A 13,437-nucleotide genomic window follows, 5' to 3' on the forward strand; every position below is an offset into this window, starting at 1 on the left:
TAGACTCTTCTCACAAAAAAAAAGAAAAAAGATTTAGTATTCATCAAAATTAATGAAAACAGTGAAATGCAAACGCAGAATAAAATGCAATAATAAAATATGTTAAATAACACAAATGTACAGTACCTAATTCTATTTTATTAACCAGTGTCCTTGCTGCCGACCTATGATGATCCGGTTCAACCATACTATTAAGAAAAAATGACTTTAGATAGGCTAACAAGTGTGCTTCTTTTTTTTTTTTATTGCTGAAGATTGTTGAACTTTCTTCTCCTTCATTCTACAGTACATACATCAACTTACTCTTCCTTCAGCCTGAGGTTTATCCATTACACTTCTGGGTACAAAATGGCATTTCATTTCTATAAAAATAACATTTTATATTAAAAAGAAGCAATAAAGCCCTGCTCTTATTTTTTTTAAAAAGTAACGTGAAAATAACGCAAAATTAATGTAATGCATTTTTTTAAGGGAGAAACGCAATATTTTAATATAGTATGCATGTGATGACGCTGGCGCCTCCGTGACCTGCAGACTGCGGCCCAGCCTCTGGACATGCGTCTACCGCAGCACATTTATGTAGGTTAAGCATTTAAACTTTTGTGATATGCTTCAACTGTTTTATATCTATAGATTTTAGTCAAGGCAAATTGAGATAATGTAATAGGGCTAAATTAATTAAACATGAGCTATAACAACTGTCACACATAATAAATAAAGAAATAAATCTCTGATAAGTGTATAAACCCCCGGAAAAAATCCTGCAGGCGCCCCTCAGACATCATTCTAATATGCTGATGTGAATAACTTACTTTCTGTTACTTAATATGCTTAATGGAAACTGTGTTTAACTACATTTTCAGGTGAATGGAATGAAAGTTCAAAAAAACAGCATATTGTAACATTATTTACTGTCACTTTTGATCAATTTAATGCATTTATTAAAGCAAATCACTTACTGACCCAAAACGTTTCAGCAAAAAAACATCCCATGGTCTCACCTGTAATGTAACACCAGCTGGAGAAAGACCTGAAAACGCATTTTGACATTGATTTACCCTGTATCAAGCATGCGTGCACACACACACACACACACACACACACACACACACACGATACTATTACAGAAGTAGGACCCCTAAAGGAAACCTCAGGAGAAATCAATCGAGGTGTTACATTTGAGGTGCCCAACCGGGCGCAATGGGGTCCATTCTTTTGTCATCTCTATAGACTCCCCTCGAAAGCCTAATATAAAAGCAAGGACTAAAGCACAGTGTGTTGGGGAACAGGGTTAGAGGATTCGTGGCTCTGTTTCTTTTGTCTTCTCTAAGGGAGCTCACAGCCATTAGATCCCGTCGTTTCGAGAGCCTAACTGCATGCTAAACTCTCACAAACATTTCCGAACAGGAGATTTTTGAGGTCGTATAAATACAGATATACTGTAACAACAAAAACCATTCAAGATCTAATCCATCATTCAACAGGCACCAACATCAAGGAGAGAAATGCCATTTTAGCCGTTTCCGTTAAAACAAGAACGTTTAAGATGAACTGCTGCCCTCTTGTGGTAAAAAAACGTTCGGTTGGTTAAAGTGCGGTTGAAGTTTTTGTTATTTTTTTTTTTTTTTTTGAGTTATTTGCTAATGAGTAATGATGATTTAAAAAAATTAGCTAAATACTAAATAGATAACAGGATATGTAAATAATAAACTTACATGCAGCATAATCAAATTAATAACTAAATTAATATTGGAGGACCTTCAATAATCATTGTTTTGAAATAGAGGAAATTTAAAATGCACAAAAATGTGCCTTTTACGCAGTAGACATGAACTTATTGTTTTTAGTTTCAGGGTTTGATTAATAATTTTACATTTCAATCATAAGTATTTATTAATGAGTGCAACCGTTTAAGCTGAAAATGTAATACAAAATAAATCACTTTCACACTACTTGTATAATTAATACTTATATTTAATACTGTTGTGTTAATAAACAATACCAATATTCAAGAAATCCTCAATAATCTATTATAAATATTAAAATCAATTTAATTTAAACAGTCCATGGTGTTTCATACAACATGTATGTATTAGATCAGATATTAATGCAGTGCTTTGAAATGGAGGAAACTGTAATTAGCTGCAACTGTGTGCTTTCGCGTTTGACAAACCACCGTTTGGCAAACTCTGAGGTAGGACTGTTGGTGAAGTTTTACAGCTGTCGTTCCTCACTGGAGGATCTGCTGTTTGAGCTCCGCCCACTTCTTCTCCAGCCTCTGTTTGATTGGCTCGGGGGCAAAGGTGTATCCAATGGCCTGCTGGGAGAGCATCCACACAGCCTCCCGAGTCAAACCGAAGGTGGAGGCCGCCAGCTGGTACTCCTGAGACAGATCCGTGCAGAATACACCCTTATCATCCGTCTGACAGGACAGGAGGAGGAACGGCATCTTGTTATTTTTGAACTCAACACGTTTTAAAGAGCTTACAGTAAACCAACAATGTCTGAATTTCTAAGGTCTTTAAATCACTAACATGATCTTACTAAGACATCTTATTGGGAGATATGGAGTGACTGAGTTTTATATGCATTTTATAGTAGACTGTTTTACTGTTTTAAAGATATTATTGATTTACATTACTGATTTACCTCTAAATTGCACTTTTCTTCTATGTAAAGAAGTTTTTATACTATTGTTTCATATGTCAGGCTTTACAGGTATCTGAAGTGTCTGAACTGCAAAATAGTGTGGAAACTGAACTCACGCAAAGAACACAAGGATGTCCTCTCTTATACCAGTAGTGGAAGTGATGCTTGTCATATGAAGGCACTGTTTGACCTTTCACATTAGAGGTCAGACAGATCTCTGCAATTAAAAATATAAAAAATACTGTTTAAAAGTTCAAGCATGCCATTTTGGAATTAAGACAGGAGTTAATAAAATAATAAAGTCAATAAAATAAATTAGTTAATTGGTTAAGTGCTATTAGTTAATAGAAATATTAGCTAATTACTAATTAAATAAAATATATATATAGTTTATATATATTTAATTTGTTAAAGTTGAAGTATATAATTTTGGAATTGCGGTGTATAAAAATATGAAATTATGAAAATAATAAAATGAAGAATAAAAATGTGTAATTACATTAGAACACTAGTTAAAAACAAATAAACTTATAAAAAAAAAAACTGTAAAAATTAATTTAACTAAAATAATAAAACAAAAATACTAGACTAGTTTAATAAAAATTTATTAAAGAACTACAATGAAAATTAGTCAAAAATTAAACAAATTATATTTATAATATATAATAACAATTAAATCATAAAATAAAAGTAAATAAAATCGAAACTTTAAATTAGGTAAAAAAATCTTTAATGTTCCGCTATGTAAATAATCTGCAACTGGATATAACTATATAATAGAAATTAAGAAATTATGAAAATAAAAATAAAGTAAAATAAAAATTAAATAGTAAAATATTTTTTTAATTAGTTTAAGCATGTCATTTTGGAATTATGGTAGAACACTAATTTAAAAGAAAATAATTATTTAGATTTAAAAAAACTAGGTTTTTAAAAAATGATAATATAAATGGTAATTAGTTCAAGTATGTACATTTTGGCATTTGCTGGAAGACTATATAAAACCATAAAGTAGTGAATAAACTAAAATTAAATTAAATAGCAAAATTGTTAATGAAATAAAAAAAAAATGAAATGTCATTTTGAAAGTACAATGGAAACCTCTTACCAATAGGAATATTTTGTTTGCAGACTTTATCCACAAGACTGTCAGACCCGCCGACCTCAGGATGCAGGAAGGTTCCGTGGCCGATTCTATCAGGAGGTAAGTTCAACAGCAGCTCAGACTCTTCTCTCTGAGAAGGAACCTGAAATACACACAAACTCCAGTAAACCATGTAAAAACATGCCGTCGAATCAATTCATCATGTTTAATCCCCAAAAGTTTGTCTTTACATTATATGAACATATAAATACACATACAGATGAATATATTTTATTTAGCATGCAATTAATTGTGATTAATCTATTTGACAGCACTAGATTAACTAGATTAGCTCTAGGTTACGTTGGAACCAAAACATAATTCCAACATAAAATAAATGTTCTCTGACCTCTGAGAGGTGTAGTGCCAGCTTCAGACCGCAGTTCTTGGCTTTTTCAAGAGCAGAGAGCAAATCTTTTCCATGACCGACCTGTAAGATCAAAGATAAGTTGCAGACAGAAGCAACAAGTCGAGTGACAAGTTAACCCGCAGTTAATCTCAACTCACTGTTGGGTCTCCGCTGAGGTCAAGTCCAACTACTACTCCATCGCTGGAAAGCAGGAAGTCCTCGGCTAGCTTCACTGTCTCCATGGCAACCACAGGCCCATGTCTGCGGTCCACGGCCACGAGAAACCTGTTCAAACGTTCAAAAATACAGCAGGTCACCGTGAAAGAAACAGGACGTTACCCCTAGAATAAACACCTGAAAATTACCTGACATCGATGTCAACTTCCTCTTGTTTACACTGCCGGATGGCTTCCAGCACAGTTTCAATGTATCTTTTTTTAGTGAGACCTTTTTGAGACAAAAATAAACGTCAACAAAAGCAGAAATGAGCTGCTAATACATGTTTAAAACGCTTCCCGTACCTGTTTCAGTCACTTCCCGCGGCGTGCTACGCAACTCCAAATATTTTACACCGTCTGCCGCGAACTCTCGAATGACTGCTTTGGCAACCTGTTTGATCATCATAATTCTGTTTTTAGTTTATTCTTAATGATGCGAGAGAATAAAGTGCTTTTTAAAGCCATTACCATTAGAATGTCCTCTTCTGAATCAACCAGCTGATGAATCACTTTAAACACTTGAAAACACCTGTTGGAGAAATGCACTACCTTAGGAATGGCTCATTTGTATTTACTGAAACAACATTAGACTAGGTGTAGCATACTATTATTAGTATACTAAGTGTGCACTACAAATTTAGCGCACTTGTCTAGGTAGCAAAAAACAATGACCGGATCCAAATATGTGTGCTTCTGCAGTATGTAGCGATGAGTAGTATGTCTGAATGAACAGTTTTCATAAATAGCACTCGGATGCAACATAACGAAATTAGCACTACACTAAAAATGAATCCTGTGCGTTGTGTCGTGTTGTTCACTACTATGAACGGTAATTTGTGTATGGTAGGGAAGTGACTGACACTAGTAGGTCACAAATCCCCACTTTTTAGTAAACTGTTGCTTTTTTGATAAGCATTTTATAAGGAATACCTTAATGTTGGATCCATGTCAATAACAAAAAAAACCTCCCCATATAAATCCGGACATCACTTTAAATATGTTATTTCTAAAAACATACAGGAAATAACATACACAATAATTTGTGGACACATCCATTCATAATAGAATGTACTTTCTGCAACACATTACTTATACACTTAACATCTTTTCCACCCTTTCTTTGACAATGCCTTTTCTCCGACAAAAAAAGAAGGAAATCAAGAATAGCATATCTGCCCAAATGTTTGCTTTTTACAGACAAATGACAAAATCATCCGGATCACATTCATCCTTTACTACTTTCCTACTAAGTACGTACTTGTTAAAAAAAAACGTGCTCGTAGAATAGGCGATTTCGGAAGCAACGTTACTTGTTATTAGTACTTGTTCGCGCTAGCGGTCCCTGCCTGGAGTGTGTTTGTGTGGTGTGTCTGCGGTGTTTGACACGCACTCGTCCAGTGATCGGCGCTGTCCGCGGCGGATGGCCGTCATGCTGTGCTCGATGTTTAGATGCGGCTTGCGCTTTATAAGCGTCTCCATCGTTTCAAAACTGACGGAACCATTGAGATGTGCGTGTAACTCCTGAAAGAAAGCACACACCGCGTTTAATTTCATGAAGCTTGATTTTTTTTATTATCAATTCATTTTTATGTACATTGGATTTAGTTCATTAAAGGATAACGTCTGTTTTATTAATGCATCTAAAAAAATTTTTCTACCACTTTGGGCAGCTGACGATAGAAGAGATCCGCTTCGGTATCCATCTCAGTTACTGTTAGCTTTATGAAATGCGAATTTCGAAAAGGCTCCTGCGCGTGAAATAGAGTTTGAGTGAACTAATTTTGACACATGGACACGGAATGTTTTTCCTGATGCACCAGCGATGCGTTACAGAAATGAGTGTCAGGCAACGTCGGCCTCTAACAATGGTTCCCATATTCATATTCACGTTAAACTATCAGCATACTTTCATTTTAATTCGAGTAATTCTAGTTTTAGTAATTCTGTTTTGTCATGTGTCTGCATAGGTATTATTCATTTTATTGTTTTAGTTATTTTAGTACATGAGGTAAACATTCGAATGCTGCGAGATAAATAACAATAATAACGAGTTTACGTTTTTAGCACGTTTTCTTTGAATTCACTTTTATTTTATTTTTTTTGAGTATTAATAACACTGACTGACATTAAATTAAAAAAAGCGTATACACAAATCAGAGAAATAAACAATGACTTTTTATATTTAGTGTTCATAAAAAACATCAACATATGTACACACTGCACATAAATACACCAATACATTAAGTACATAAAAAGGAGCAAATACATAAATTGTAATTTATGCATAATTAAACAATTTAGTATTTTATACATTATATTAATACATATTATACATATTAGCAATATGCATTTAGCAGACTGGAATACTGGAATACATTTTCTGGCTAATTTGGATATTTGAACATTTTAAACACTGAACAAGTAGAAAGTTATTAACTGATAATTATTGCCTTTAGCCACAATTATGATAAAGTGTAACAAGTATACAGTGAAGCAAACATTATTTCATGATATCAACAAACACAATTGAAATTTATATATAATCGCTTGGCTTTGGGTGGGAGCTTGTCTTTCATGAATCAGAGATTGATCTTATTATAGGAATGCTGTTCATGGATCAGATTTATTCCCTATATTAAATATCAGGAAACATCAGCTCCTCGATCAGCAGTCCAACTCTTTATTACATGACCTCACACTTTTCAGCAGACTGTTTAAGGTCTTCGATGGTGGACTGGGCCTTTTCTTTTAGCTGGTCAATATCTACGTTCTGAATGTTGGTCAGCTGACCCAGGACAGACTGCTTGTGCTCCTCCTCCTCGTTGTCTTCTGCGATCATCTTGGCCAGCTCTGTGGGCAACTCCACGTCATCTGCCGCGGCCTGAATCTGTGTGTCGTCTAGCTCGCTCTGTTCATAAATAGTAGTAGATAATAATGAAATAACAAACGACAATGGTTCATAGAATGCATTTTATTTATTGTTGTTTACTTTTGGAAGGCGATATTTGTCCCTGAAGTGGCTCCTGACTGTGGCTCGCTCAGCTTTCTTTTGGGCAAAGCTGGCATCCCGCTCCATCCTAGTGGGTAAATAAATGTTAGTGAAATATGTTTTACTATTTTTTACTAAAAATAAATACAAAATTTAATTGTGCAATTAAAAAGAATTTATATATATATATATATATATATATATATATATATATATATATATATATATATATATATATATATATATAATTTAAATTTAAATAACACATTTTACATTTGTATTTCATTTTTCCTAATCATATTTTTAATATAACAAGATAAAAATTTTATATATATATATATATATATATATATATATATATATATATATATATATATATATATATATATATATATATATATATATTTGTAAAATGGTTTTGCATAAACTTTTCTTCAGTCTACATTTTAACCTTTTTTTGGTTGTCTCGGACAATGTAATACAACGCCACATGAAAATGCACATAAAGGAAGAAAAACAGCTGCATATGCATTTCTGCAGAGGAGTCACTGTCCTCAAAGCCGAACCAGAGAAACATGGATCTGGAGAGCAAGGTGACATGCGGTATTGATTAAACCACAGAAATACAGTAAGCTGGAGATAAACATTGACCTTCTCTACATCTCCTTGTATTACATTTGAACAAGTGACGGTGCGTTTTGTGTTAAATTCACATAGCAGAGATGGGGGTGCTATAATGTGATATACAATGTTTAAAAAAATTATTATTATTGTGACATTCATTCAGGTGCTCATTTAAGATCCACGTGCATCTGTGTCTGGATGTATGTGTCTATGTGAGGAACATGTGCTTTATTTATTGTTTGTGAAGTGGAATTTTTTGGGAAAAAATAAAAAGAGTAATGTTTAACAAAAAAATGAAAAATACTTTATATTCATTGGTCACGACCAAACTTAATAATGTATACAAATTAAATAATTTAAAACAATAAAACACATTTTATTAAAATTTTTTACACACTATTACTTTGTCATGACCAAACCGCCAATGAAACAGAAAGTGGAGGATATAATAGCGATGAACCTTACTTCTCCTCCGCCAACTGTTGTTGATACTGCTCGAACTCTTCTTGTGTCATTCCCTTCGCTGCGGCTTCTGACTTTTCTCCTTCTACTTTTTCCTCAGCAAGACCCCCGGTAAGATCCTTCAGCTGCCCTCCTATCATGTGTTTTAACATAAAAGCCATAGTTGTTCAGCAGAGCACGGATAGCGAGCGAATGAGATGTCAGTCACTCGAGAAACTCGAGAATATCTCGTTCAACTACAACGAAGAGTCCGCGGCGAAAGTCGATGCTTTTCTCTCTTCCGCTCAATTCAAGTTTCAGCACCAAATATGCATAACCTGTACAACGCGGAGGAATCTCTCTCTCTCTCTCTCTCTCTCTCTCTCTCTCTCTCTCTCTCTCTCTCTCTCTCTTATTCACGACGCTTAACGGTTTACATGACTGAAGGTGAGATTTTTAGTGCATGCCGTAGATATTAAACATACCCCACCGTCTCCACAGTAACTGTAGCACATAAATACAGAGATGTAGACGTCTTATGCGTTTCATCTTTCGCAATATTCAGTAACAGGGCCTGGGTCACACTACCTGGTGTTTTGTTGAGGATGTGGACAGGGTTTAGTGTTCTGTGTTTGTGGCACACACTGCCTGGCTACTTTTATAGCGAGTATTTTTAGGATATGTTGCCAAGATGAAGTTATTTTTTCATTTACACCGTGTACACGAGGTTCACCGGGCAGTGAAGTGATGTTATGAACTGATGATATGACATTTATACGCCGTCTGACAACAAACACAGGCATGCATGTAAACAGCGCACTTGAGGAAATATGAATATAAAATATGACATATAATACAACGTGGTAATACTGTATATATAAAATCTATAGCCTTGGTGTTCTGTTTTGTTATGTTTCCGTATCAGAATGTATTTTGAGAGCTTAAATGCCTTTTAGAAATGTGGCCGCTGCACCAAAACCGGTCACTTCCAATCAAGTCTCTATTAGAAGACGTTTGTAGACAGAAAAGCCTTTCGCAGGTTCAGTTTATGTATTTTTAAGACTGTGTTGATGAGTCAGTGTGAGTAATGATGAGCCGCCACTGTCACTTCTCTCCTGTGTCCAGCAAATCACACGACTGCTCAAGTGAAACACTTCAGTCTGTGTCAACTCATTGTATTACATGCAGTGTTAGGCTCTGTGATTCATGCTTTTGTGCTAATAAGACTTTTATCTGCAGGCAAACATGATTTATATATATGAATATATTTTTTAGATATTTAAATATATACGCTTACATAATTAGAAATATATATATATATATATATATATATATATATATATATATATATATATATATATATATATATATTTTAAAAAAATATTTAAATATATATTCTAACTGATACTAGCATATACTAGCATCAATTATCTAGCATACTAGCTAAACTATAGTTATATTGGCTAAATAAATTTGTCTGTTTTCTTTGCCTGTATGCTTTTTAATCTAAAAATAAAATAAAATTAGTGTCAAATGATTAACTGCATCCAAAAATAAATGTAAATATATTTAAATGTAATATATACAATATACATATTATTATGCATGTATAAATACAAACACATGCAGGTATATATTGAAGAAAATATATTTAATGTATAATATATAATGTATGTGTGTGTATTTATACATAATAAATATACACATACATATATACATACACACATACAGTATCTATTTGACCAAATCAAGGTCCTTTAATTTTATCTTTCATTGTTTTCTTTCGTTTAGATAAACTGACGAATCACTCTTCTTCTAACATGAATAAAACATGTGTATAAATGTCCTTTTTGGAAGATATGATGACCTTTCCCAAAGAGACCGGTGAGTCAACTCTTTGTGCCATTTGGAGGAATTTTAACAATTACATTTGCCGTGAACATTCATCTTGCCGCATCCAACTGCTTTCAGATGGAAATCTCAGATAACATGAGAGTTTATTCAGAGACGCGACGCTGAATCCATTATCATATATGTTTTAAACATGACCAGCTGCAATCGGATTTGTCCGGTGAAGAGCAAGACTGTAATGAATTGCGTTTAGCATCAAGCGGCAGAGACGCTCTCCCAAACCTTCCACGGGGTCAGCGATTCCTCAGATAAATGCCGGGGCATTGAGAAGGTTTGCCCTGGCACAAAGACACCGACTCTGAATCGCTGTGCTCAAGCACCCTTCGCAAGGCGCGTTTCTCCCTCTCTCCGAAATGCAAACAGCAGAGAGATGCGTTTTGCATGAGAGGAGACTGTCAGAAAGGAAAGCGTCTCGAGGACTCCACTTCTAGTGTTGATTGGGATCCACACTGGCACTCGAGCCGCCTCAGGCCCGGCGTGGGTGAAGGCCGGATCCGGGGCCTGAGCCCAAATGTCACGGGAGAGATGTAAATGGAGGCTGACGAGCACCGCGGACGTACAGCTGGAGGAACTTTGGTATTTTAGAGAATCAAACTTAGCATGTCACTTAATGCTGCTCTCTTCAGGCAAGCACGTGAACTCTGCGTGTCACGGAGATAAAGACAGAGGAAGCACAGCAATCGTTCGCTGCTATCGACTGCCGGATGGTTTGGAGCTACGGATGTTCGCTTTTCCGTTTTCCCCTCATAACGTGAGGTCAGAGTCGTTTCCTTGAAACCAAGCGGTTGAATTTAATTCTTCTTACTGTCCCTTGGCAATGTCTTCCAAATAGGCCACAAAACAGAGCAAATGGTGACACATGCATGGTGACATCCACAGTCAAGCGTTCTGGCGTGAAGCACACAGGACGCTCGAGGGGGAACGCTGGAGTCCCGTCTCCCTGACTTACCTCATTCTTCCTCGTGGAACGGGGGAAGCTTGCGTGGCTTGAAGTCTGAATATGAATCTGGGCTTTTAAGGGGAGAAACAACAGGTGGTTTAGTTCTCTTTTCCTTTCGAAAAATTAGAAAATGAGAAATGAAACCAGCGAATTACCATGTTATTACTATGCAAATTCGCAATCATTTTATTATATGCAATGGGTTTTAGTAGCTTAACTGAGGAGCATATTTATTTACCAAATGCACTCATGCAAATATTCATATTTGCATTTACTGTAAAAAAAAAAATAAAAATATGAGCAATAAGTCATGGCAATTTACATTGCTGTAACTCATAAGTTTTTTTTTATACATAAGTTTTTAATGATACTGATTTTACACACATTTTTATATATATATATATATATATATATATATATATATATATATATATATATATATATATATATATATATATATATATAAATATAAATAAATGTTATAAATCATTTTTATAGCAATTTTTTTTATTATATATATATATATAAAAGGAATGGAAAAATCTATAACTTCAATATATACCTTTTAACATACACTTTTGCCATTAACTTTGTTGAGAATTAAAAAAAAAAAAAAAAAAAAAAAAATCTATATTTGAGATGATATCTGATATAAAAGAAATGTTTTGTTGGCTGTTTTTTCTGGTTCTAAAAGTTTTTAAATACTGTACAAATAAAAAGTGAAACATTTCCATAATAATAATTAATACAAATAATACCAGCTCACCATAAGATTCGACCTCAAATATTTGTACACCAAAACTGGAAACGCAAACATTTTTCTGCGTTGGTATGTTTTCATCCCAGCGCTTTTGTTCAGCAAAAGGTAGCTTCACCTTCAGAGAAAACCACAAATGCAGCATTTCAGCGCTTCAGGTTTCGTTCTAGCTGCATGCTCGTGAATCTTCCTCTTCTTGATATCATGTTGCTGACGAGAAACACGCACTGAGCAGAAATACAGCATCCTATAGATAGACCAGAGAACAATCCCATCACATCCGGACGGAGGAGCATGCGATGTGATTTTCAAAACATGTGACATACGCCAAGCGCATCTGCAGGGCACCGGGGTTATTATCACTACTGCACATACGCGTGTCAAAACCTTATGGTGAAAATCTGTCACGCGTCACGACTGTTTGAGTCGCTGCTAAACGGGAAGAAGCTTGTAAAATGATGTGTTTCCTCTCCGGGTGCACTTAGAGTTTCCTTGAGTGACCTTTAAATCGAAACACTGTAGAGTTGCATTTAAACGCAAACACAAAGCTTTTTGGCAGCCTTTTTATTTTTTTGTCTTTATCTTAAGTTTTTATCAAACTGTTCAGGTGGAATGATTTTGTCTGAAATATGGCAGCAAAGAAAAAAAAAAATATGAAAAGCACGAAGATAAAATTAAGTCAACATACATCACAAATATTTCTCAAATCTCTATTTGAGGCCTTTTTTGTATAATTTCTCAGTTTTATTATTTTTATTCATTTTTTTTTAAATTAAAGCATTCTGGCTTCCACACGAGCCACCAATTTCTTTTTAAAGGCCCGTAACGTTTATATTCATCCTTTCTGGTTTCGAGGCTCAGACTGACGCACGTTTGAAATGATGAGCAAGACAGCAGGAAATTCAAGCGCTTCTAAACAACGTATTAAAAAAAAATAAAAATAAAAAACAAGCTCTGGGACGAGACAGACTTCTGGCGTAAAGGCACTGTGAAATGGAAGAAAGATTCTCTGATGGATTTCATTTGGGATGAGCATCTCCCTAAGTGCCAATTATTGTTCTTGGTTACAAGATTTTGCAGACAGCCAGCCTTATGGGTGCCGTCGTAGATAGTATATCTCATGATATTAGCTGATTCTTTCCTTTTTTTTTGGCAGATAATCCTATATGCTAATCAAACGTCCACAGTAAGGGAGCGCATGAGGACATATCAGGAGGCTGAAGATCTTCTAAATCAAAAAGAGGTGAGTTGTTGTAGAGAAGGCCAGCCTCCCTAAAATTAAGAAAATCAAGCCATGAAAGCGATGCAAAGTAGAAAAAAAAAAAAAAAAAAGAAAAAAAGAAAAGTGCACTTGCAAAAGAAAATTTCTGCTAATGTTTTTCAAGTCCACTGCGTTAAGAGTAGATTTTGGTCAG

General features: G+C 34.7%; 2 protein-coding genes across 2 annotated transcripts; both read right to left on the minus strand.

Moving 5' to 3' along the window:
* Positions 1-1,841: 1,841 nt before the first annotated feature.
* adal (adenosine deaminase-like) lies at positions 1,842-6,179 on the minus strand. The gene is made up of 10 exons (XM_043227509.1): positions 6,019-6,179; positions 5,751-5,881; positions 4,829-4,889; positions 4,664-4,751; positions 4,508-4,589; positions 4,301-4,427; positions 4,143-4,223; positions 3,758-3,896; positions 2,766-2,866; positions 1,842-2,422 (listed from the first exon to the last, which is right to left on the minus strand). Exons 1-10 carry the CDS (start codon positions 6,061-6,063, stop codon positions 2,231-2,233), a joined length of 1,047 nt encoding a protein of 348 aa, XP_043083444.1. The 5' UTR covers positions 6,064-6,179; the 3' UTR covers positions 1,842-2,230.
* Positions 6,180-6,879: 700 nt separating this feature from the next.
* On the minus strand, positions 6,880-8,741 carry cplx3a (complexin 3a). The gene is made up of 3 exons (XM_043228353.1): positions 8,439-8,741; positions 7,350-7,437; positions 6,880-7,268 (listed from the first exon to the last, which is right to left on the minus strand). Exons 1-3 carry the CDS (start codon positions 8,594-8,596, stop codon positions 7,044-7,046), a joined length of 471 nt encoding a protein of 156 aa, XP_043084288.1. The 5' UTR covers positions 8,597-8,741; the 3' UTR covers positions 6,880-7,043.
* Between the last annotated feature and the right edge of the window lie 4,696 nt (positions 8,742-13,437).

This window comes from Puntigrus tetrazona, chromosome 25, assembly GCF_018831695.1.
Source record: "Puntigrus tetrazona isolate hp1 chromosome 25, ASM1883169v1, whole genome shotgun sequence".
NCBI classification, from domain to species: domain Eukaryota; kingdom Metazoa; phylum Chordata; class Actinopteri; order Cypriniformes; family Cyprinidae; genus Puntigrus; species Puntigrus tetrazona.

Coding starts and splice junctions, on each gene's coding strand:
- adal (XM_043227509.1), bottom strand. CDS start 6,063: ATGGATACCGAAGCGGATCTCTTCTATCGTCAGCTGCCCAAAGTG. Junction 5,882..6,018: donor ATCGTCAGCTGCCCAAAGTG/GTAGAAAAATTT, acceptor GCTTTCTTTCAG/GAGTTACACGCACATCTCAA. Junction 4,752..4,828: donor CAGAAGAGGACATTCTAATG/GTAATGGCTTTA, acceptor ATGATCAAACAG/GTTGCCAAAGCAGTCATTCG.
- cplx3a (XM_043228353.1), bottom strand. CDS start 8,596: ATGGCTTTTATGTTAAAACACATGATAGGAGGGCAGCTGAAGGATCTT. Junction 7,438..8,438: donor CAACAGTTGGCGGAGGAGAA/GTAAGGTTCATC, acceptor TTTACCCACTAG/GATGGAGCGGGATGCCAGCT. Junction 7,269..7,349: donor ACAAATATCGCCTTCCAAAA/GTAAACAACAAT, acceptor ATTTATGAACAG/AGCGAGCTAGACGACACACA.